The sequence below is a fragment of the Apus apus genome, chromosome 16 (assembly GCF_020740795.1).
Source record: "Apus apus isolate bApuApu2 chromosome 16, bApuApu2.pri.cur, whole genome shotgun sequence".
Taxonomy (NCBI): domain Eukaryota; kingdom Metazoa; phylum Chordata; class Aves; order Apodiformes; family Apodidae; genus Apus; species Apus apus.
The window spans coordinates 4,881,900-4,907,033 of NC_067297.1; the positions used below are offsets into that span (position 1 = coordinate 4,881,900).

Sequence of the window (25,134 nt, forward strand, 5' to 3'; positions counted from 1 at the left end):
TGTGATCTTATTAGAGAGCAGAGTCTAAAAGAAGAGGTGTGGGGCAGGGTTTCTTGCAAAAAGAGAGCTGTGCATTGAAATCCACGGCACAAGATGGATGTTTCCTGTCTCTGCACATCTGAGCCTGTCTGGGGGACTTTTGCTTGCAGCAACATGTAGGGAATGCATCGGGAGAGCACTTAATTGGGAGAATCTCTCCACACACTATCCTAGAGATCAGAGCTCTGTGCAATTCCAGGTAGATGGAACAGCTTCACCCTTCTACCTGACTCCAGTCTAAAGAAACTTACTTTTTTTGGCATACATGTTTCTTGGTTTGCAAGAAAATAAGAGCCCCCCTGAGACTTTTTACTCCAAAGAGTAACTAAACAGGCCCTCAGTAGAGCTGGGCTGCAGCAGCTGAGCACCACAGAACTGCTGCTGAGTATTGCCCAGGGAGCAGCTCTCCTGTGAACTCCCAGAATGAGGGAACATGCATCCAGCCTCTGCTTTAAATTTTAATTCCTGTCTCTTTGAATGTCCTTGCCAGGCTTTAAAAGCTTCTCACTCACATCGGTGGAGCTCCAGATGCTGACAAACTCCTGTGTGAAGCTTCAGACGGTGCACAACATTCCCCTCACTATTAATAAGGAAGGTGAGACCTTTGTTTAATGCTTTCACATGGTACAGCTGCAGTGAAAACCCACCTCTGCCTGCTTGGTGCATTTCTGCTGGAACTACTCTTACTGTTTCTTTTTGCTACAGGCTTCAGCCTGGTGAAGAATTACCAAACAGAGAGTTCCTGTGAAACAAAAGCTGAGACCACACGTACCCACATACCCAACTTGTGTAGTTTAGTTGAATTAGACGATGCAGGAAAAAAAAGAGAGAGAGAAGGAACAAGAACAATCTGTCATCCCATTGTTACTTGCTGCAAAAATAAAAATCCAACCTCCAAATTATATGGCTACATCTAAATTAGTAAAATGTTCCTGGACATGCTTCTCTATATGTTGATTATTAGTCTTTACATGCAGCCATCATGCCAGGGACTGGTGTTCCTGTTGCAGTCGTAGCCTGGGACAGCTTTGATCTATGCTTGGGTATCCTTTGGAAGAACACTAGTTGGCCAAAATTGTGTCAAGAGACTGTCCTAAATGACTATTTCATCTGGTAGTATAGACTTAGCTTCTGTATTTTACTTTTTCTCCTTTAAATTTCTTCTGTGCTGTCTTGCTGACCCTAGAAACGATATTGTAAAAGACATACATTGCCAGAAAGCATTACAGGTGAAATGGACACTGAACTTGGAAAAGTCTCCTCTTCTGCTGAAATGGCTGAATTACATGTTCTGCTAGCCTTTTTAGGGACACTTCACCCTCTGCTGATTAACCTGTGTAATACTGATCTCATCACTCTGTCTTTAACTTTTGGCTCCTCTGTGAACCTAACAAAATTCCTTGGGTCTTTTGTACAGATGATGAATCTCCAGGTCTCTATGGATTCCTGAATGTCATTGTCCACTCTGCCACAGGATTCAAGCAAAGTTCAAGTGAGTTGCAATTCTGTAACACACAGAGGAATTGACAGGGGTTAGATCACAGAGGTGCTGGGCATGGACTTGTTGAGGATTTGCTGCGTCTGGGAAGATGGTGAGGAGGGGAGGTCATCTGGGGAACTGGAAGTGAAATCAGGGCATTGGTGTAAATATAGGGGAATGCAATTTTTTAATGCTATTATTAACTCTCAGAAAGATAAGCATCAAGCATGTATTTTAGGCCTAGTACGTTCGTTGTTTTTTTTAAGTGGTGTTTGCTAATTATCCAACAGTTAGCTACAAGTCAGTCCTTATATTGAATTCTTTCAACTGTTTTGGTTCTTTTCAATGAAAGAATAGGAAGCATTCTCTGATGTTCAGAATTTTGGTGTGGAGAGAGTTGTTAAAATTCAGGCGAGTGATTTGCCAGAAGGATCAGAACAGGTGAAAAAAGAGAGTGAAGGGACACTTGTAGAAATAAACATGCTTCTCAGCCATTTATGAGGATAATCCAGGAAAAACTGCAAAGCTTTCCTAGCTGTGTGGCTGGGGATCCTGTTCTTACATAAGCTGCATGTCCAGGCTCAGGAGGGAAGGAGTGAACTGGATGTACAAGCTTTCTGTTAGCCTTTGTCCTTCTGAGCCACTGACTGCCCAGATGCTGGCTAACATCACTTACAGCATAACTCACAAAGGGTGGCAGCGTGTACAGCTCCTTACTAGCTCCACAGAACACCAGATACCACATAATTAACCACTTTGTGAAGATAATGAGTTTTTTTATGGCTGCCCCACCTCTGAAGGATATTAAACTGATGCTGTTCTTGGTGACAGTGGTTCTGATATGATGATGGGGTCCAGTATCTACCTGGATGAGTTTCATTTCTCTGGTACTGATACAAAGAGATTGAAGACACATCCTGAAAATGGTTAATGCAATTTAGGAGATTTTAGAACTTTTTAATAAGCTTCTGTCCTTGTCTCCCATTCTCAGATTTGTACTGCACATTAGAGGTGGATTCTTTTGGGTATTTTGTGAACAAGGCTAAAACTAGAGTGTACAGAGACACCACAGAGCCCAATTGGAATGAGGTAGGTTGGATTTTTCTTAATGCCAAATAACAATGCACGATGGGCAGAAAACCTACAAATGGAAGAACTTGCTGCATACACAGCACTTGTGCTGCAAGGGCTGCCTCTCAGAAAACACCTTTATGCAGGTTCATTTGGTTGTCAGGGCTTGCAGAACATGTTTTCTTGGACTAGCTATATCTAAGATTTCAGTTCAAACAAGTCTTGTCTAGCATTTCATCATTTAAACAGATGCATGTTTGATTATTTTTTTTAAAACACAAGTGAAAATATGTTGAAGAAGGTGTTTTTGTTTATTTTTTGTGAGGGGGAAGAATTAGCTATTGACATTTTGCCTGTTTACAGGCAACTCCAGCCTACTGGGGAGTAAAATTAAAGAAGGTGGATGAGCTTGTTTCTTTGCTGAAACTCACTGAAACCTGACCAGAGTCAACCATTTTAATCTCCAATTTGACCACCTGATACATACAAAATACAATTTCAGTTTATTTCTAGATCAGCTCCTTTGGGGAGGAGATTTTGTCAGTCTTCAAGTGCTTCCTCCTGAGGAGTTTTAAAGAGACTATGTTCATTATTAAGATACTAGTGTCCTGCTGCGATGTATTCATTGCTCTTTCTTTTCCTGGTGCCCTTCAGGAGTTTGAGATTGAGCTGGAAGGCTCACAAACCCTGCGGATTCTGTGCTATGAAAAGTGCTATAACAAAACCAAGCTCACCAAAGAGGATGGAGAGAGCACAGATCGCATAATGGGGAAAGGACAGATCCAGGTAAGACTGTGCTAAACTTGTTCCTGCTACCCTTACTGCAGAATATAACAGGGCTTCTGAATCCTGGAGTGCACCAGGGAGGTTTTATGCTGCCCCCTGATTGTCTCAGCGTCAGAGATTTTTCTCCAGATAGAGAGGTATACAGTGTGATTCTCAGCAGCTTTTTCCTTCTTGCCTTGTCCACTATGTCTGTTTCAGTGCCCCTATGGCATAGATGCCTTTTCATTAGAATTTGGGTATTGATCTCTGATTTGCCTGTTAACTTCAAAACTTCCAGCATGATATATAGAAACTGCATTGTCAGTGAGCCCTGGGCATGGTTGAGGATGCTCCATCTGTGACAAAAGAGGAAGCAATGAATTTACTATCTCATGAAAGAAATGCTGCCTTCTGTACATGCTGGAAGTTGATGGATGTGATAGCAAGGCCTTGGAGGACAGGCTTATTGTCCTGAAAACTGCCATGTCCAGAGGATAGTGTCCATGACAGCAGGCTGCATCCGAGAGAGATTTCCACTGCTGAGACTCAGCATGGGACATTTGTCTGTGTGGCAGGTTTGTAATACAATAGGGGAGGTGATGAGACAATGGCAAACAAATGCTGCTCTTGGGGAACTGCTGTGTGGTAAGGCACTAAAGCTCCATGCAGGAGAAATCAGGCCATTAGTGGAGGATGACATGGAGAACATATGTTCCCCCTCTTCTTCCAGTTTGTTGCACTATGTATCCACAGCTTTAGGTTAAATGCTTGCTCTGAGGACACATGTTTTTGTTGGACTGGCTGTTGTACAGAGCACAGACCCTCCCAGATACCTTTTTACTTTCACACTGAAAAATACCATCAGTTCTTCATTTTCATCTGATTCTTTATCACTCCATGGATGACAGCTTTCTCCAAAATCTGAGTGACGGTCATACAGGCCAAGGCCATTTGTGGGATTTCAGAAGCAGCTCTGACTGAGGGCAGCCTGCAGGATCATATCTGACCTTCTGTCTAGGAGGGCTCATTATCTAGATGGATTTCACTCAGCCTGTTCTTTCCCTCCCTCCTTGCAGTCCTGAGGCTGCTACACTGTTTGCAGGGAAACACATGGTGGGTGTAGTTGCCACGCGCATGGTGGGTGTTTGAAAGAAAACTTGTGTACAAATCAATAAATATTAGTACAGGGTGCCTCCTATCTGTGTCTCTGAGGCTAACCAGAAATCTGTATGGCCCTTTTCCTAACAGAAGCTTATTTTCCATGCAGCTGAGCAACTACAGATCAAGTTTTCAGCCCTGAAATGCCCTGGAGTTCTGTGTGCTCAGAAATCACTGACCCTCTTAAGTTTTTCCAATATTTTACATAGAATTTTTAAAAAATTAGTTAAAAATGTAAAAGGTTTTATTTTATTTTTTTTCACAAGAGTAGGCATTTTTACACACAGCACCTGTACATTCTGTTAAAACATTTTATACTTAACAAGCAATCTTTGACTCTTGAATATTAATTGTCTTGATTCTTTTAGAAAACCTAAACAGAGGAAAGTAAAAAAAAAAAAGCAACATTCTGTTGTATCACAGAAGGCAAATGCAAAAGTTCTCTTGATCTCAGTAAATCCACCTTGCACTTCTCACAACATCCTTTTAATTCTCAGTGCTTTCTGTCCCATCACACAACTTTTTATAGTATTAAATAACTGCAAGTCATAAAAGAGTCTGGGAGGACTTTGGATTGGTAAGAATTATTACATGTTTTTAATTTTGTTTAATTTTCTTTTTAAAGCAAACATCATTTCTCTAGTATCTTAAGAATGCAACAACAAAATGAAATTACCTGTGGCTGAAGGTTATTATTAATCAAATTACCTGTGGCTGAAGCTGTATTAATGCTGTCAACATATTTTCCAGCCACTGGTTTTATAGTAATTTTCTTTCAGGATTTTCCCAGGTGCTTTTAAATTATTTTTAAATTTATTTTAGAATTGCTAGTGTATCTAGGGCTTTCTGTTTTGTTGTTGTTGCATTGATTGACACTATTCAGCCAAAGCCTTTCTTGTGTCATGGTAAAGTCTGTGAAGTTGAATGAGGATTTTTTTCCAAAATTCCCTTTAGCTAAAAGCTCTGGGAACATGAGTCGTGTCTGCATCCTCCTGCTGATAAAAATAGGGAAATTTATGTACTGGCTAAATGGCAATGTATTGTTAAGCCATATATTATTCTAAATCTGTAACTTCCCACTACTGGGAGTTCTGAGTCACCAAATTCTCTGAGCTGCAGTGGTGAAGACAATGCATCAAGGAGACGAGGACTGTTTTGGCTGTGAAATGTCTATTAAATCTCTCCGTTACATAATAGCAATGGAGGAAGGAAGACTGGAAATTGGTCCGTGTGGTCAGAAGCTTCCAGGAATGGGCAGCAATTTTAATAGCTCCCATTGCTCATATTTTCTTTTCCTGTGGAACACTTTATTTACCTGTTTTTGTAGCCACATGCAAGAGCTTTGTTGCTTGCCAACCTGCAAGTTTTATCCATGAAAAATAAAATGATGAGGTTGTAATATGGGAGCTCCTCCTGTAAATGTAGAAGTAGAATCTTCATCAGACGTTTTGGGGATGGCAGCACTGGATATGTGGTGTTTAACTAGCCAGCACACATGGCTGGGGACTTCTGTTACATCTCAGGCATGAGAAATTCAGGGAGAAGGTACGTTGTGACACTGAAATTATTTGGGGGCTTGGGAGAGGAAGAAATAATCTTACAGGAGGAAACATGAGGCTTAGTTCAGTTGTAAGCATTAGCTCCTCTTATTCTGAACTCTTATTTTTAACTTTTTTTCCTGCTGTTACCTTGCAACCCATCTTAGGATGCCTGGCCCTTTTGCTCTTTGAATTTTGCATTTCAGGTGGCAGGCATATCCATGTGTTTGAAGTGTAGCAGCCTTTTGTTTGGTGGGCACATATGTCAGCAAAACTGGCTTCTGCCTTGGTAACAGGCTACATGAGTAAACTGATCCTTCATCCCATGATCCATCTCCTCCCATTGGTGCCTCCTAGAAATGCTGTTTCCTTTGTTGTGTTTTTTTTCTGCATGATCAGCTCAGGCAAACCATTTCCTTCTCCCTCACAGCAATGCTGGAAAATCAGAGAGGATATGACCTTATATCAGTCATTCTGTGGCAGCAGTGCAACACCATTCCTCTGTTGCCATGCAAAACACACACTCTTATCTGTTTAATTATCTGGGATGTCTCATAGCAGTGCACATGGCTGTTTCAGACATCTAGGTTGGTTTCCATGTAAAACAGATTGCCACATGCTATACCTCCCAAGTGTCAACTCAGAAAACCGTCTACGCTCCTGAGCTGGTTTGAACAGGTTGCTCATGCAGAACAGATCCCAGCAGTGAAAATAGGGTGACCATGAAGAAGGCAATGGGTCATGTCTAAAGGGTGATGGTGGGAAAGATTAACATGTCACTGAGGAGCTTTGAGAAAAATGAGGTTATGGCTGGACTGGGAGTTTCCAGCATCAGTGAGACTCTTGACATGTATGTCACATCAGTTACAATTAAAAATTGATGGAGTGTAAAGTTTCCAGGGAGATTTAATAAAGGGAGGAAGTAATGTGAATAAATAGCCTAAAACACACTAACCTTAAGGTTGCCTCAGTCCTTGCTCGCAGGCATTTGATTTCCATCCATGTTTTTTTGTTTTTTCCTCTTTCTGCATGTTTTCTCTTCTGGGGGAAAAAAAGCAAGCAATCATCAAACTCTCTGATGGTTTCCTGAGCGCAGACACCCTTTTTCTCAGAGCCTGATTTGCACTTGCCTTTGACTAACATCCTCAGTTCTCCTTTTCCACCAGCCCTCAGCACTCTGTTTTGTGCAGACTCAGCCTCTGCTGACTGCTGGACACTGTCTGTCCTCATTCAGTGCTAAGCTGCTGTGAAGGCCAGAGGCTTGCACAGAAATCCCTGTGGTGCTGAGCTGCTCTGTTCTGTTGTGTTTGGTGCAGGATACAGAGGCCTTTTACTCAATTGGTCAGTGAGTTTGAAGCTGCAGCTTGCCACTGCAAATGCCAAAGAACAGGCCACTGAGGGACTGGAGGTGCTGGGGGAGTAGAGACAAACTGGCTGGTTTGTGTTTTCCTGTGCAGCATGTGCTGTTGGTGAGGACTGTCCAAACAAGGCTGAGAGATACAGACCTTGAGGGTTTTAGCAGGTCTGTCGTATTTGCACAGGTCATGGAAACAACACAGTTTTTTACAGTTACAGTGGAGATGGGACAGGTCCTCTTGTCATTCAAAACCAAGTTTGAAGGAAATGCTTAGAGTTGCAGTAAGTGTCACTGTCAAATGAATGCCAGGGCAGCCATTTCACTGTGCCCTCCCTTGCCTGTGCTGGCAAGGGGAGCGCTGTGTGCTCGCTCGCTCGCTCGGAGCAGGCTCCTGTTGGCACACTGTAGGCTGCATTCTTCTACTCAGTGTTCCCTCTTCCAGGTCATTGATCTACAAATCAGGACAGAAGACAGCATGACCCCATTTGTCACAGGCCCTCTCTATGCTGGAGCATCACACTAACGTTGTCTTCAGTCTGCTTTGTAACCTGTCTGTTCTAGCTGTCCTTTCCCTGGGTTGCTCTTGCTGCCCTTAGAAGGCCAGTCATCTGTAGGCTCCAGGACCAAATGTTTCCATCAAGTCTAAATGGCATTCCAAGTTTCCTGTTGACTCTATTATTTCCCACTGGGACTCTACCAGACTGTTAGACCTGATCTTCCTGTCTCACTCAGTGTTGCTGAGAGCTTATTCAAGCTTTGCTCTCGTATTAGATTCCACTATTGCACTTTGTTATTTAAATAGCACCTTGGGGGAGAATAATTTATTTTTTTTTATTGTTGTTATTGCCAGTGATTTATGCAGGGTTGGCTTGGGTCAACCAGACCCACTCCCTGGTGCTTGTTCTCCCTAGCTGTCTCCTTTCAATCACAGGTGTTCTCCAGCAGGAGTCAAACAGCAGGTGGGGAGTGCAGGGTCCTGCAGCAGAGCTCAGAGAAAAAACGAAGCAGGAGGTGGCAGCAGGTACACCCCCAGTCCTGGCTCAGCTCCATTAGCTGCTCAGCAGTGAACAGTCTCTGAGCTCTCAGCTCCAGCATGCTGCTTTTGCGAGTCCTCTACAGCCATGTGATACTCACTCTTGGGACAGATGATAACTTTGGCTCATAGCTATTTACTTCCTTTTATTTTGTACAGTGGTAGGAGTTCCCTGGCCATCACAGAGACATAACCAGTAATACCTGTTAATTGAAATAAATTAGAATTAACCCTGCTAGACTCTTAACTTTTTTGGCAAATATTCAAAACCTTCTTTCTCTTTCAGTCCTAAGCAGTCTCTCCCTGTTATAAATAATACACTTTCACTGGCTCCATTCTAAAAGCATATGGAAAACTGCTTCTGAGCTGGAAGATCGGCTGTGTCTGTGTCTATCAGCAGGGTCGTTTGGGCAGCTTAATGAGATGACCATTCAGGCAGCTGGAGACCAGGCTTTCAGGAATACTGGGCATGGTTGCTCTTCATAGGAAACCAAACACTTCAGAAAAGGTTTCCTCTTGTTTCTGGGAAAGAATGTAGTTGTTGAAAGAAACCAAACATCCAGCACGGAAATTCAGGGAAGAACAGCATAGATTCTGGCCAACTGGTAGGGACCTTGGCCAGCTGCACAGGCGGGGGCGGATCTGTTCCGCCAGAGTTATAAGCAAACCCTCTTGGCAAGCAGTCTGTTATTAGGGTTTTCTGAAGCACTGAAGCTAAGCACTGCTACCCATTGGCCTCCTGGACCTTTGTGCAGTCCCAAAATGTGGGAGCTACTGCTTACTGACTATTCCTTACAAGGGATCTTCAGGAATTTCTGCCAGAGTTGCACCTACAGGAACCGGTCTGGTTCGACAGGCAAGGGCAGCATCCCGCTGTGGGCTCACGTCTGGAGCAGAGTGCGCAGGGATAAGGTTGGCCTGACCTGCTTGTCTGGCGCTTCTTGGGGTCTCAGCAGTGTGAGCAAGCAAGGAGAAACTTTCCTCTGTGCTGGTTGTCCTTTTTGGGGAGTGGGGAAGGGCATGCGGGGACTTGTTTTTATAGCTGTCAGCAGCATTGGGCTGGTCTGTTGATTATCTTAAAGAGGGTGAGCATCATTGCATCTCAGAACTCCCAGGATAGACTGTAGCTGCCATTGTTGGAACAGTCACCTCTGCCTGTGGGACAGCTCTGCTTTTGTGTGGGGTGCTGTGGGAGGGAGAAGTTGTGCTGCAGAAATAGCTCTAATTACTGAGTGTCTTTCTGTTTGCTGATTACAGCACTACTGTGGGTGCTTCTTTCTGCTCTCACTGTGTCTCAGTGCTCAAGGGCCAAATGTTACCAAGCCATCTCAGGAGGCACTGAAGTCTGCTTCCTTTGGTTCTGATTGCTGCCAGAAGTCCCCATGCAGACAGGGCTTTTCTTGCTTTGCCAATCTAGCTTGAGCTGAGTGCTACTTTTCAGGCATTCACATGTGTTTGGACACTCCCAGGCAGTATTGGAATGTCTGGGTGATGTTTGGATGCTTGAGTCAGCTGCTCCCCAGCTCACAACTGTCCACTCAAAAGAGAATGAGCAAAGCTGAAAATAGAAGATCAGGGCTTTGAGTCAGAACTTGTTTCTGTCTAATGAATTATTGCAACAGCAGGGCCAGGTGTTCTTCCCATGCTCCAACAGAAATGAAAAAAAGCAATAGGAAAGTTGAAGGAGGACAACTTCCCATGACTTCTGGGACCATTGTCTCTATTTCTCCTCTTTCAGATCCTGACAGAGGTTTGGTTTGTTTAAAGTTACTTGTCTCTGCATGGAAAGAAATTTCTCTTTCTTGATCTGACTGTTGAGGTCATTATATCTTTTGAATTCAGTGGAACATTCTTGGAAGCTATTGGCTTCATAGCCAAGAGCTATGAAGTTCTCCAGCCTGGCTTTTTATTTCAGTGCAGTAATTTCACACTCATCCAACCTCACCTCTCTGTAGAAAACTGCAGAGGGGGACAGTTTCCTCTATTTCAAATCAGAGTTATTTCAGAAATCTCTCCTCCCCTTTTCTGACTCCTGACTCTGTCGGACAGGACAAATTTGTCTGCCTGTTAATGTGTCTGTTGTGCTTCTGCAACAAATGCAGCCTCTGATGGGTTTGTCTTTCAAAGTTTGATTTTTCTTGCTGAGGTTGCCTTTGTTGTTGAGCAGACACTGCACGTGTTGCTGGATTTTCCATGTGTGTGAGTCTTCACTGGCCCCACTTAAGGAACTGCACAATATCTGAGTATCCCATTACCTGAAACCAGGGAAACCTTGGAATGTGCGTTTTTCCTATGGAAAAGAAATGTTGAAAAGTGGAAGTGTTCTACTCGCTTACAGAAGCCTTTCAGGATAGCTGATTTCTCTGAGGTCTGTTTCTAGCTCATGGGCAACTTGTTGTCTTTCAGCTGGACCCACAGGCATTGCAGGACAAAGATTGGCAACGCACAGTCATCTCAATGAATGGAGTAAGTACGGAAAACAGAAGCTAGCGCTGCTTCTTTACCATGTTTTGCGCTTTATTTGTTTGCTCTTTGTTGCAGCATGAGGAAAATAAAATAAAATGTTTGAAAAGTAACAGCAGTTCTTCTTCTTTCAGGTTGAAGTGAAGTTGTCAGTGAAGTTCTCCAGTCGGGAGTTCAGCCTGAAGAGAATGCCATCCCGGAAACAAACCGGGGTGTTTGGGGTCAAGATTGCTATTGTCACCAAGTGAGCTGATGGGTCAAGTTTCTCCCTATTCTTTTCCAGAAAGCCAACTGGCCAGAGGGTTGTGCTTAATATTGCCCCACTGAGGGATGTGTCAGCCCATTCTGCTTTGCTTGGGTAGTGGTGTAGATGGCTGTGGCTGCAGAAAGGAGATGCTGTACATTCTCTGAGCTTTGTTTTTTTTTCAGAGATAAAAGCAGCCTGCAGCCAGGCTTTGAAGCCTTGGCTGTTTACTGACAGCAGATCACTCTGATGAGTTCCGGAAATGCCCCTTGCCCCTCACTCTGTAGTTAGCTGACTTGGTCACATATTTCCAGAGACACTGAATAGTGATGTTTCCTTTCTGTTATCGGAAACGTTCCAGTTCTGTGGATCCTGTTGTATTATTTTAACCCCTGATCTTTTTTCATGAATCGTTTGCCAGAAGAAACCTGTTTGTTCTGTTGTATAGTTTGGGAAGTGTGGTATTTCCTCCCTGTGGAATTGCATTGATTGGAGAGCCACAGTGTTGCTATGTACCCACGGTCTGTTTGGGAATCCTCTGATTTACCTGCAAAGTCACAGACTTGAGGGACACTAGGACCTGGCCAGAAGCCCAAGTGCTCAAGGCAGCTGCAGAACAGCCAAAGTCAGGCTGGGACACTAGGAAATCTCCTTCCAGTCTTAAAAGGAGTTTTTCAGCTCAGTCTTGCTTGCTGGCTCAGACTTTCTCCCACCCCATTTTCCAGAAGAGGTTTGCACAGTACAATGATGGGGTAATTTCGGCCAGTTTGGCTGGGGTAAGGAGCACTGAGGGCATGTCCTGAACTCTTCTGTCTGGCTTTCTTAAGGAGGGAGAGATCGAAGGTGCCGTACATAGTGCGCCAGTGCGTGGAGGAGATCGAGCGTCGTGGGATGGAGGAGGTGGGCATCTACCGTGTCTCTGGGGTTGCAACAGATATCCAGGCTTTGAAAGCTGCCTTTGATGTCAGTAAGTAATTGTGTCTTATGTTTCCCTTTGCACTGTGAGAACCCTGTCAGGTGGCTGGGCTATTTTTAATCTTATGTTCCCCAAGAAGCGTGAAGAAGTAGAGATTCTTGCACAAGAATAATTTTAACCCTGGCTGCACGTTTTATTAATATTCAGCAGCTACAGACACAACCCAAGATATACAATGGGGTGGGTCCTTTTACCAAATAAAGCATTTGTTGTTATTCCCAGCAGACATGAAATGGTTGGTTTCCCTGCCTTGCCAAATCTTTGTAAGTGGCAGACACCTTCCTCAGGGGAAGTGGCAGCAATCAGAAGCCATAATTTCCTCACTGTTGTGAGGTCTCCAAATTAATAAGAGTCCTTGAAATTGAGAACACTTTGTGACAGGAAGCCAAGAAAGAAACATTTCTGAGGTTGACTAGGAAGGGTGTTTACAGAACTGAAGTTTGGCAGTTAGGGCTCCTGAGTTCTCTTCTTAACTTTATGTCTAGATTGATGGGTGCAGATTGTAAAACTAGATTGTTTTGACCAACCTTTGTAAAGCTTTCTTTGATCTTGAGCAGAAAACAGTTCCTTCCTGGTTCTGAATTTAAAAGACTGGCATGTATGTCCCAAAAGGCATCTAAGATCAGGCAGATGAAATGCCTCCAAATTGCTGAGGTACAAAAAGTGAAATTCTGCTCTGCTTCCAGCTTCCAGGTAATAGTCCAAGGACTGTTCAAGCCACACATAAGCTCTGTTGATGCAGGCAGTGATGAGGCCTGGGCCAGCTGCCCAAATTCACCCTCCCTGCACTTTTTCTTCACTTTTTTGGTGAAATTGCTTCCTTCTATTTTCTTTTCAATTCCCCTTAGCTATCAGACACATTAATTTATGAATTCTTCACTATTTGAAGTAAGGGTGTTTCACATTTTGGAAAACAACTTTTTTCATTTATATTAAATGCTTTTTCAAGACAGTTCATTAAACCAGCACTGGCTCTGCTGGTTGGTCTGTTTGTTTTAGGAAAGGGGGTGGTTTTGTTGTTTTTAATAGTAGCAAAACTGAAATGTGAGCTCTGAGTTGCCTGTGTACTTTAGCTACACTCAGTGGGAAGTTCAGAGAGCCTCAGAGTCTCTTATTCTAAGCTGTTAAGAGGCAGGGAATTGGAAAAACAACTGTTGTCACTAACGCAAGTTGAAATGTGTACAAATACAGTCAAGCAGGGCTTGTTCCAGATCAGACTGAGGTTGCTGGCACAGCAGAACTAACCCTGGGTGGTGTGAGGTCCCCTGTGCTTGATTTAAAGCTCTGAACTGCGGTCACTTGTGTAGCACTTTTCAGTTGTCAGAAGGTAGCTCGTTTAATCTGGAGAAATGTAAACAGGAAAACTCGCAGCTATTTGAGCAAAGACAAAGGATAAACAAAGAGAGCCTAAGCCAGAAAAAGAAGAAATGCAAGGCCAGCAGCTTCTTTACCCTGCTTCCCCCCTTCCCTCTTTCAGATAACAAAGACGTGTCAGTGATGATGAGCGAGATGGACGTCAATGCCATTGCAGGCACCTTGAAGCTGTACTTCAGGGAGCTGCCCGAGCCCCTCTTCACGGATGAGCTGTACCCCAACTTTGCTGAGGGCATTGGTAGGTAGCAGCAGCAATCACCCTCCATAATGGAGCCTTTGTTAGACACACTGTTCTGTAGGAAGCTGCTCCTACAGCAATACAAACCCCATGTTTGTAATGTTGGACAGAAGGCTGGAATAAGCTGTTAGGGAGGTGAAATGGAGGAAGGAGCACTGGAATGACATAATCTTCCTGTGAGCTTGAGTATGGGCATTTGCCATGACTTTAAGTAAAAATGTCCAGGTTTCTGAGGGATAGGTTAAGGATAGTGAAAGCCTGTTTGGTGATGCTGGGCTTGCTGTTTGCCCCGTTCAGCCTTCCAGGGCAGCCCTCTTTGAGGTGGGATGTACCTTGTCTTGGCTTGATATGGGGGAAAAACATTGTAATGGTTGAAAATTTGAAAGCACTTGAACTGCTTGAGAGAAAAAGATTCTCTGCGTATCTATGAGATAAAGGAAAGAGATCCTGTGGGGGGTTGACCTTCTGATGCAATTACATCATTACATCATCCATATTTGGAATACAGAGCATCCAGATTTGTTGGTTTGCAACTGATGCACTCAGCCAAATTCTCATTCACTGCCTGTGATGGTGTTTTGTTATTTTCTGTCTTGCAGCACTTTCAGATCCTGTTGCAAAGGAGAGCTGCATGTTGAATCTATTGTTATCGCTTCCAGAACCCAACCTTGTGACATTCCTTTTCCTTTTGGACCATCTGAAAAGGTAATGTATGGATCCTTTAGACACATGTTGTGTCTAAAGCATCATTGTTGAGAAAAGAGGAGCCTTTTCCTTAAATTTGCACTGAATCACACAAATGAAGAAGCATTTACATGTCTGCAGTCTAACATGATACACTTTTAAAAATTCCAGCTTTGCACTTCAGCTTACTGGAGTTGTCAGTTCCTTGCTTAGACTAGTCTTCCTCATCTTGTCTGTATCTTTTTAATATAGTTGTAACAGTGAAAAAGCATTTCCATGTATTTGATATTAAAGCAATAAGCTTGCTTAATTTACATAGGCATTTTGAACACAACAGAGACTGTCACTAGAGAGATGAAAGATAATCTTACAACTAAGGTCCTAGACTAAAATCCAGGAAATTTGGGGTTTATTTGTGTTTCTGCTATAGACTTTTCTGCCTGTGGGTAAATTTTTTAACCTTTGTGCCTCAGTTTCTCATCTATGAAACTGGGATGAAAAACATTCCCTTATTCCTGTTCCACTTCTGCCTGTCCAGGCAGGAAGCAGCCATTCCTTTCCCAAATTTAAGCTGTGTCTGTAGAGGGCCTGGAGACTCTGGCTGTGTCAGATCAAGGTGTTGCTTGTAGAGGAAGTTAATTAAGGTACATTTGGAGAGAGTGGTTGATTCAATGTATCTAAAACTTTTTACAAAAGGAATAACAGTAGTTTCTCACTTATGGACACTTCCAAACTCAGGTATTTATAAAGACCTGCCTTGTTCATTGTTGCTTCTCCCAGGGTTGCTGAGAGGGAAAGCATTAACAAGATGTCCCTGCATAATCTTGCAACTGTCTTTGGACCAACACTGCTCAGGCCTTCAGAGAAGGACAGTAAAATCCCTGCCAACCCGACCCAGCCTATCACAATGACTGACAGCTGGTCACTAGAAGTCATGTCCCAGGTAAAATCCTAAAAGTGCTATTGAATCTTGTGAAGACAATATGTGGGAAACTGCAGTGCTCTAGCAAGGCCTGCTTCAGCCATCCTTCTGTGTGTTCATGACAGGTTTCAAACAGCTTTCACACTTACATGGGCATTTTAGACCGTTTTTAGAACTGTATTTCATCAGACATCTGTAGAGCTCTTCATGAAAAAATGTCCATGTGCACACAGTCCTGTGTGTTTCAGGTCTGTGCACAGTAAGGTGTTTGTGAGGCTGTCTCACACTGTCCTAGTGCTGCCCTGGGTCAAAATGACCGTTGGTGTTTTTCCACCATGCTCCTCTCAACACTTAAACCACCCTCACCCATGCACAACAAATTTCTTTGCTAAATTCAGGGTTTTTTTGGCCACTGCTGCCTGTTGAAGGTGGCACAGGGAATTTGAACACAGACCCATAGCTCACTGAGTTGGCTGCTCAGGCTGTTTTGTACTTTCTTGATCGAGCCACAGCAAATGATAGATCAGATTTTTTCAGTGCAGTGGAACACCAACACCAGTGTTATACTCTGGAAGTTGAAGCCCTGCAAATTTTAATATTCCTTATACATAAATAGAAGGAATAACTATATATAATTATTACACTGCATTAAAACAAATACGTAACTGCAAGATGTTCCTTGTGGAAAGAGCTGTAGACATGTCTGCCAGATCTTAAACAGCCAGGAGGAGAATGAGTTACCAGAGCCTTATTATGTCTTTTTTGTTTCTCTTTCCAGGTTCAAGTTCTTCTGTACTTCCTACAGCTAGACACTATCCCTACCCCAGACAGCAAGAGACAAAGCATTCTCTTTTCCACAGAGGTGTAGGTGTCTGCCATACCAACAGGACTCACAGAACTGCTCTTGGCACAAACCTGCCACGCCTGAGAAAAAGAAGACTGGTGTTTCTTCAGACATTACTGGCCTGTTCCTGTCCTGGGGAACTGTGGCTCTCAGTGCTTCTGCTGTTGGTTAACCAGAGACAAACTGAAGGGAAAGGAGAAAAATCCCTGCATTTGGTTGGTAGGACCAGGACTGAACTGGGATGGAGCTGTGCAGAATCTCCACTAGAAGGAGCAATAGACACTCAAACAAATGCACAGCAGATTGTGGCTATTATTCTTGTTGGGAATGTGACAGAAGGTATTCCTCATTTTATGGATTTAATTTATCATAAAGAAACTTCAAGATTTCTACTGGACCACTTGATAGGATACCCCTTTTTGGGTGAGGGGGAGTTAAAGGATATATCACAACTGTGTCTTTAATAACTGCTGTTTTTAAAGTACTGTTCTAGGCCACGATAATAGCATTGCTTTGCCAGAGGAGAGAAGGGACGGGTCTGGGATCACAGATTCCCTCCTCAGAAATTCCAGGCTTGATTTGAACAGGGTTCTAATGAAATGAAGCAGTTTTGCGTATGACTAGAACTGTTGGTTTGTTTTGGGGGTTGTATCTGGTTTCTTTAGTTTGTGTTTTGTTTTGGCTCTTTTTTTGTCTCACCCACCCCCTTCCCTTGCAGATGTTTAGGCAAACTAGGGAAGGAGTTGGTGCCCTGCTTTTGCCTACATTGCACTTGGGATGGGTTATTTTGGGCTAAGGGAGCCAGACCCAGAGATGCTACATGATAAATAAATAACAGTGAATTAAAGAGAGGCAGGGAGGATTAGTCAGTGATTTTGCTTGTGATTCTGTTGGCTGTTTGCATATAAAAAGCAGGGGCAATAGTATCCAGGCAGAATTGCTAAATTCCTTAGACCCCACCAAACTTAATTAAAATTAACTGGGAAGACTGTTAATTCCCAACACTCCAAAGAAAATATGTTATCACTGCAAAAATGATTGAAGCATTTGGCTGTCTGCTTACTCCAAACTTTTATCAGAACATTGTTTTTTGGTTGTTTTTTTTTTGATACTTGAATTTTTGGAGGCTTTGTACATTGCTTCTACAAGAGTCTTTCTCTGATAGCTACAAATACTTTGATAAAATGTGTCAGGATGTACTTTATGGACAATCTAGTAAGTAGCATGCATCATGTGAAATTCCAACCCTGTTTTAAGTCAGAGCAGTGAAGAAATGTTCCATGGGACTACATGCAGCAGGACAAAAGGTCAAGCCAAATACCAACTTTGTGCTTCCCTGCCCAAAGCAGCTCAAACCCCGGGGGTTATGCAGGCGTGAAGGGCAGCAGTGTTTGTCCAAGAAACTGAAGCACCATCTAACTGCTGGTATCCAGAGCAAAGTATTCTGGCTATAGAGCAGTTGTGCCAAACATCCTGGGGGGCATGGGAGTGATTCCATTGCCATGAACTCCTCCAGCCCCCCTTGACTTCCTACCCAGTTATGCAGCATCCATTTACTGGCATCCATCCATCATCATCCTGGCAAGAAGAAAAATACAGCTTGGAGACAAGGGAAGGAATGGGCATGGGAAGAGGAGAGAGGGACAGATCTTGACAGATTGGTAGAAGTTAGGCTGTCAGCATCATTTGAGGGGAAATAGGATAAAGAAAGCAACCCCTGTTACGCTGAATTTCACATTTTCTGGTGGGTGATCTGCAACCTCTCAATTAAAAATAAAATTAAAAGAGTCTTTCAAACAAATGGAAAGAAAAAATTAAAGGCAAATGATGTTGTAGTCACTGTAATTGACTGCTGCATAATATTAGAAATTATTGTACTGTGAAGTTGCAAATTCAAAAAGGAACCAATATAAATTTCAATTTTGTGAGTATATCAATATTTTGCATGCTTTGTAAGGATTCTTATAGGAATTTAATATTGCTTAGTATCCCTCCCTCCTTAGGTCTGGGAGCAAACTTCTTTGTAATGTAATGTACAACTAGAAATTCCTTCTCTCTTATGTGTATTTCCACTACATTCCAACTTCTGAACCCGTGAAACTGAAAAAGTGTTTATAGTAGGAGGTGCTTTTTGGGGGGAGGGAGCGAATGAAGACAAGGAAACTTGAAGGCTTAAGATTTTGATTTATTTTTTGATTTATTTTTTTGCCTCTGTGAAGGTAAGAAATAGTCACAATCCTGAAAAACAATTACTTAAGAAAAGTCATGCAGACCAGTAAACCACCCTCCATGGGTTTGGTTTTATGTATTTGTTCTTGTTTCCCCAGGGCAGTTCTCTAGCTGTTGCTGCAAGCTGCACACCCCCATTCCAAGGGGGCTTGGATGTTCCCAAGGCAGTGGCACTGCTGAGGATTTCATTTAAAAGGAAAAAAAAACACAACCCAACTGAACTAGAGCAGGTGGTTGGGCAATAGCGTTTTCCTTTTGGTGTTTGGAATCTGTGGCTGCTCTTTGCAGTGTTGAAACTGGAAAGCAATATTATAATGACTGTGCCAATTTACTTTTGCCCAACTTTTTATTTTTATTTATATAGGAAGTTAATATTAAATTACTGATCTATAGTATGTAACCGTGAGAAAATTGCTTTTGCTTTGGTTACTATTACAGGTTGTTGCTTTTACTCTCTCATTACAATGCTCAGTTCTAATGTAACAGTATCTAACATGCAGGCATGTGGATCAGGGAAAAATAGTTAATTTAACTTAACCCGTTAATTATTTCTGTTAAGTATGAATATGTTTTCCCCAAAGCTGGTAATTTTGGGCTGGAAAAGTTAGTGCATCTTATTGCTGATGATGAAATTATGGACTGATTTGAAATACGAGAATTGATTTCTTGAATTTCCTTTAATTCTGCAATTAAGTTTTTTTCAAATAGTCTTATGTTTTCAGAAATTAAGTATTTCCAAACGGTTTTTATGTTCTTTTCCCAGGGATGTTGGTTGGGTTTTTTAGTATTTGTTTTTTACTTTGTTATTTTTGTAATAAGCCTTATCATACTTAAAAAGATAATTGCAAAACTTGGCTTTAGAGAAGGCCTTCTGATTTCTACTCTTATATATCCCCTTGTGAGTTGTGTCAGAAAACCTGAATCATCCATTTTCTGTATCCAAAAGGTACCATATAAACAATATAAGAGCAAACTAGCAAAAAAACCCAAAAAGTTACCCTTTATGTGTGCACTGGGAGTTAATTCTCTTTCAGTTTCTAGTGTATTGGAGAGACCTTTCAAAAAATGTAGCTTTCAGTAACAGGAATCTGAAATGTTAAAACTGTCAACTAAAGAATTTCAGGTGATGGAGTCAGTCTGCGTGTCTCCAGTTTAAGGAGAGGAATAAGCATCAGTTTCCTGGCATTTAGAAACTATTTTCAAATTCTCGTGGATTTTTTTTTTTCCATTAAATAGGTTTTTATGTAATTTTTTGAAAGCTAAGTAAAGCAAACTATGGGAAAAGTTTTCCAAGATGGACAAGAAATAACAGTTACTAGATGAGTTTCAGCTTTGTGTTTGTACGTGCTTTGTGTGGGAGGGGAGCGTCCGAAACCAAATGGAAACACATCCCTGAAAACGCTGCTGGTGTTCTTTATTCTTGCACAATTTGAAGAAGTTGAGGTAGTAGCTAAGCTATTCCAGGCTGTATTTTAATGCTGCTATTGTTCAGTGTATCAGCGAAGGGCAGAAGGGCAGCGGGGTGCTGACTGCATGTGCTGATGCCCATGGCTTGTCTCCGTCCTGGCCTTCAGTTGCTCACACAAGGCAATCCGCGTGCACCCGATGGAGCGAAACTGCAACTTTTTTGTTGGCCACAAGGTGGTGGAACCCACAGAGTGTGTTTATGGGAGATGCAGTATTTTTACAGTTTATTCATTTTATTTGTTTAAAAAATCTGTTTTACGGGTTTTTTATGTTAGTTTTCTATGAGTTTATTTAAACAAATGTTCTGTTCTTTAAAGCATCCACGGATCTCCAAGTCTGTTTGTCATCCTTGTAACACTGGAAGGCATCACAATGTGTTCATTTATCTTGACATGCCATTCTTACGTGTATAAAATATAAACTGACCAAATGGCTTTTAAAAATGTTTAAAGTCTGATGGCAAAACCCCCACCCTCTCTGATGCCTCACTGCTTAAGTATTTTGTTTCAGTGCTTGGTCATCTACTGGGATAACATTCTCAGATGTGGCATTCTTACTAGGGAAATTTTAGTAAGAAATGAAAAATGTTTTAAGAAAAACCCCTACTCTTTCTTTTTTTACTTTAATTCAAGAAGGTGGAGACTTGTAATTACAGAAGACCAATACAGTCATGCTAGATTGAAGAGATTTACTTCTGTTCCTTGAAGAAGAAAAATCTGGAAGGGCAATTCCTAAGTACATCCAATCAAATTAATCAAGTTCTTGGTGTAGTTACTAAGCCACTTGTTCATTCCCTCTTAAATTTGTAGCCCAGGTATGTTTTTCTTTGTAAACTTTGCTAGCATTGTCATAGTACTGCTAACAGAAAAGTCAGTCTGATACCAGTCACTTCTTTCACCATAGGATACCTGCAGCTGAGATACTGGAGCCCGAGTTCAGCATTAGCAGTTCTCCATTCTGAACTGGAATGAAACAAATGTTCCTGTATTTGATGACATTCTTCCTGAATAGAAGTAAATCCACAGATTGCATTACAACCAAGAAAAGCTTTAAAGGAAGCAGTTAGAGTTAACTCCTTAACGAAGTTATAGGGAAGAAAAGTAACACAAATGGAAATGAGAAGCAAAATCAGGGATCACTCCAGTCACATGGTCTGGGACTAGAAAGAAGTCCTCATTTCCCATTACAGAAGAAGGTTTATGCCCCAGATAACTGTGAGCAGGGACTGTCTGGCCAGTAAATAAACATGAATACAGGAACACCAGGAATTCAGCTACTGTAGCCTCCTGGTTCTGATGTGCTGGAACCCCTCTTTCCTGCTACAGAAAATTCACTTTAATGCTAAAAAAGGAAAGATTATCACTTGTTCTCTACCTTTTTTCCCCCTCAGTGGCAATAGATAGGAGCAACACAGTCCATAAAGAGCTGCAGGGGAAATGCCACCTCCCAGAAAGACAAAGTGAACAGAAGCAGTAAGTGAGACCCTGGTGAGATCTAAAAGTCTGTTTCTGGACTGCAAGGATAAAATGCCACAACTTGCTAAAATGAGGAAATGGTTGAAACAGTAGGACTGAAGCAAAGCTGAGTGTGCATGTGACCTTGATTCTCCATTATCACTAGATTTAGGCCTTCCAGGTCAAGCAAATACATAAATGCTATTGAGAAGAATTTGAAAATTGCTAAATGACCTAGTTTGCCTCCACTGTTGATTCTCTTTTTTGTTACCATCTTAGACAGCAGAATTGCTGGAGACCATTGTATAAACACACGGGTGAACCACATGAATGTTCCTGCAGTAAGAAAGACCCCTCCTTTTCCAACAGAAACCACATCATTCTGTACTGTACAAACTATCACGGCATGAGGTTAAATTTGTAGCAGAGCAATTCCTGGAGATAACTACAATATTTCCAGTCTTCTGGTGCAGGTACAGCTAAAGCTCTGAGCTCCTGTAGGCCCATTTTGTGAGTTAAGATCCTATTTATGCCTTTTCAAGCATATTTGGGAATGATTCCAGATTCCACAAGCCTAGCAGAAGTGTTTGCTCTACTGATTTGTCTTAATTGCAGTCATGTTCAAATCCTCTCATCAAAAGTGGTTCATCAGAATAGAGGAAACTTTTCCCATTTTCCACTAGAGCTTTTGTTTGTGTAACTGTTGCAGCCTTTTTCCCAGTGGGAAGATGTCCCAAGAACCCAGGACATTCCACAGATGGACCACTTCTCTAATCTGCAGCACGATTTGTATGACAAGGCCATGTTACATCCCTGTGGATGTGTGGAAGGGCAGGCTTGTGTACAAAACAGCTTCCTGCCTGGGAGAGCACAGCAGCTTGCTGCAGATGACCACAACAGGCAGAGCCCACTGGTGGTGAGATGGCCTTGGTCCTTAGGTGCTCACATCTGCCCTGGGGCAGTGTGAGTGAGGCCCAAAGGTGGTTCTGGGAAGAGACCCAGCTGGTTCCTTCTCACTGTGCCCAACTGAATGATCAAAATGCTGATCTACACAGAGTAGCTCAAATTTCCTCCATTTAAGTCCCATTTGGGGAGAAATCTGAACTACACTAACTCTGAGGTGCTACACAGTCAGCTGAAAACTAATCCATATCTAACAGTTATTTCAGATACAGTAGGTGGTAATGTAGAAGCTGCCATAGCAAAAGTACATTTCTTCACAGCAGCCTCTTCTAATCCCTTCTTTACTGCTTCTCACAGCCTGAGAGAAAGAAATCTTGTTTGAGGCTTCACAGTTACGTATGAAAACTTGCAGAAGCCACTCACTGATGGTGCTGCATGTGGTTGAAATCCTGATCAAACTGACCAACACAGGGACATGTTTCAAGAGCTGGGACACCAGTACTAACCAAGGCAGCAAAAAGAGGGTGAGAAATTGTTATTGGGTGACTGAGAAGCACCACAATGAAACTGAATTTAAATATGATCTCACAACAGGACACTGTGAAATGTTGTCCTTTGTCTGTCTGTCCAGCAGAAAAAAAAACAACCCAACAAAACTAAGCCTTCTCTTGCCTAAGTTGTGTAGTTTGTTCTTATCTCTAGTATTACAAGTGTTTATAATCCATGAAGAATTCCAAGGAAAGGACTTAAGACTATTTATTTAAATATAAATACAATTTAATTACATAATTAGTGCTAAATTATCAGGTGTAGAAGACAACTTATTATTTGGATAATTTTGGTTTCATCAGAGTTAATATTGTTGGCATTGTTTTAACAGTACCATGTTAGGGAGTTGGTTTCTGATTTTATACAGCTGTTGCTAGTGCTTCAGTATTTCATAGTGCTCTGGTTTTGGAAAATAAAACCTAATCCTAATACTTTAATACTGAAAAGTGTTGAACCTGTACTGCTGAACATCTCTCAGTTTAGGCCCAAAAAGAGGGAAAAAGAAAAGGGAAAAAAGGGGAGAAATACTGTAATTCTGGATTTTATTTTTTTTTTTAATTTTCTGAGAAAAGTGGTATGAAAAAGGGATCAAAAAATTGTATTTGGGGGGGAAAAAAAAAGGCATTTGTAGCCTTTCTTTGTACACAATGTTAAATAAAATCTCCTGTATCTATGTTTGTCAGGTTCTTCTGGTCTTACTTAACTAAAAACTGAGCCTTCATTAAACTGAATGTGTGAATTGCATTCAATTGAGTTTGTTAGAGGTACAGAGTTTAACACTGGTCTGTCAAAATAAAAGTTACTTCGTATTTATACATGAATCTCTTGAGTGACTGCCAGGCTGGTCCTTCTCAGCCACTTCTACCTGCTTTCCCCAACTTGAAGACCCTGGGTGAGCACCACTGCCCCTGCCTTGAGGTGAATTGCAGAGCACCAGCTTGTGCACATCAGCCAGCATGGTGCACTGCTGCCCTGCAACGAGGTAGAATAAACAAAATTTAAGGCTGGAGCAGAATGAGAAAGAACATAGGAGTGCATAATAACCATGGATGTTCCGTGCAAATTGCTACACCTGAGCAGGTGTCTTTTCATTTTCCAGGCAGCTTCCTGAGGCTTGGAGCAGACAGTCCTGAGGCAACTGCTCCCCAGAAGGCCTGCAGGATACAGCTATCAGTCTGAGTCAGGATCAGCTGTATCTGCCCAACTCCAGAGAGACATTGTCTGCTCTTTGTTAGAAGCCTCCAATTATGAAGATTCTGTCATCCTCTTGGGCAATCTAATCCTGTACATAACCACAATGAGAAAGTTCTCCTAGTAGACAGCTGAACCACTCCTGCACACATCACAGGATGTAATGCTGGAATTATTAGGCAGGTTTTTTCAGTGACTTTTTACGTTCCTGATCCAGCACTGCCAGCTAACAGCTTGTTCTTTAATTCACTGCACTGAACAATCCATGTTGTGTCCTGCTAGAAAACAGAAAGCAAAGCCCCTTTATGGGCTACCACGAGCAATAATACATTGTACAAAACAAATGCAGACATTTTTCACATCCTTAATACAGAAGTAATGCTGATGATTGTCATTGAAATGCCTTTTTTTTTTTTTTTTTTTTTACTGATGAATAAGTTAGAAATCAATAGAAAGGTAGAAACACAGAACATTTCATTGAACACATCATGGATCAGAAAACCTAGTGGAAAGACACTGGTGTAAAGGAGCCTTTCAGTGTCAAAAAAGTACATGGTGTCTGTGCAGCAGCCTTCCAGGAGAATCCCTGCCAGCTAGGAACAAGCAGACTGACAGAGAAATGGATGGGGAGAGACATCTAAATAAAATTACTGACTCTGTAAGACACATAAATAGTAATTTTTTTTCCCACAACGTAAATCAAACTATGTTGTAACACCTGGAAGCATACATCCTCTCAGGTTGAAAAAGAACTCTGATGAAATCTAGATGTCATTTACCATATTAAACTTCACCCAAGATAACGAGGGGACTGTAAATCATACTTGCCCTCACCAATCTGAAGCCTCATGAGTTCTAGGAAAGAATTTACTTCATGGGAGAGGCTGCAATGCAATCTTATACAGAAGCACTTCTTTTGATAAAACAGCTGAATTGCTGTTGAGAGAGAGCCTTGAACCCATGGTCTGAGATAAAAAGAAACCCTGATGGGGAAACTTTCACAGGGATATGTCAGATCAGCACATTTTCTTAGTTCATAGCACTTTCCAGCCAATGCCTGTAAATACAGGCTCTGCTATACCACCCACTACAGCACCAACACTGTAATTTGGTTTTATTAACTGCAGTTGCTCGTTATTCATGACAACAGTCATA

The 25,134-nt window shown here is 42.0% G+C and overlaps 1 protein-coding gene across 3 annotated transcripts in view; it reads left to right on the forward strand.

Annotated features, from left to right (window-relative positions):
- BCR (BCR activator of RhoGEF and GTPase) overlaps positions 1-23,601 on the forward strand; it is a 102,494-nt gene extending 78,893 nt beyond the window's left edge. For all 3 annotated transcript variants that reach the window (XM_051633706.1, XM_051633704.1, XM_051633705.1), the window contains 11 exons: positions 530-634; positions 1,457-1,531; positions 2,511-2,608; positions 3,245-3,376; positions 10,848-10,907; positions 11,039-11,148; positions 11,976-12,115; positions 13,602-13,736; positions 14,336-14,441; positions 15,201-15,363; positions 16,121-23,601. In XM_051633706.1, coding sequence (XP_051489666.1) covers positions 530-634; positions 1,457-1,531; positions 2,511-2,608; positions 3,245-3,376; positions 10,848-10,907; positions 11,039-11,148; positions 11,976-12,115; positions 13,602-13,736; positions 14,336-14,441; positions 15,201-15,363; positions 16,121-16,210 — 1,214 coding nt within the window. In that variant the 3' untranslated portion in view covers positions 16,211-23,601. The remainder of the gene's footprint in view (positions 1-529; positions 635-1,456; positions 1,532-2,510; positions 2,609-3,244; positions 3,377-10,847; positions 10,908-11,038; positions 11,149-11,975; positions 12,116-13,601; positions 13,737-14,335; positions 14,442-15,200; positions 15,364-16,120) is intronic.
- The last annotated feature ends 1,533 nt before the right edge of the window (positions 23,602-25,134 follow it).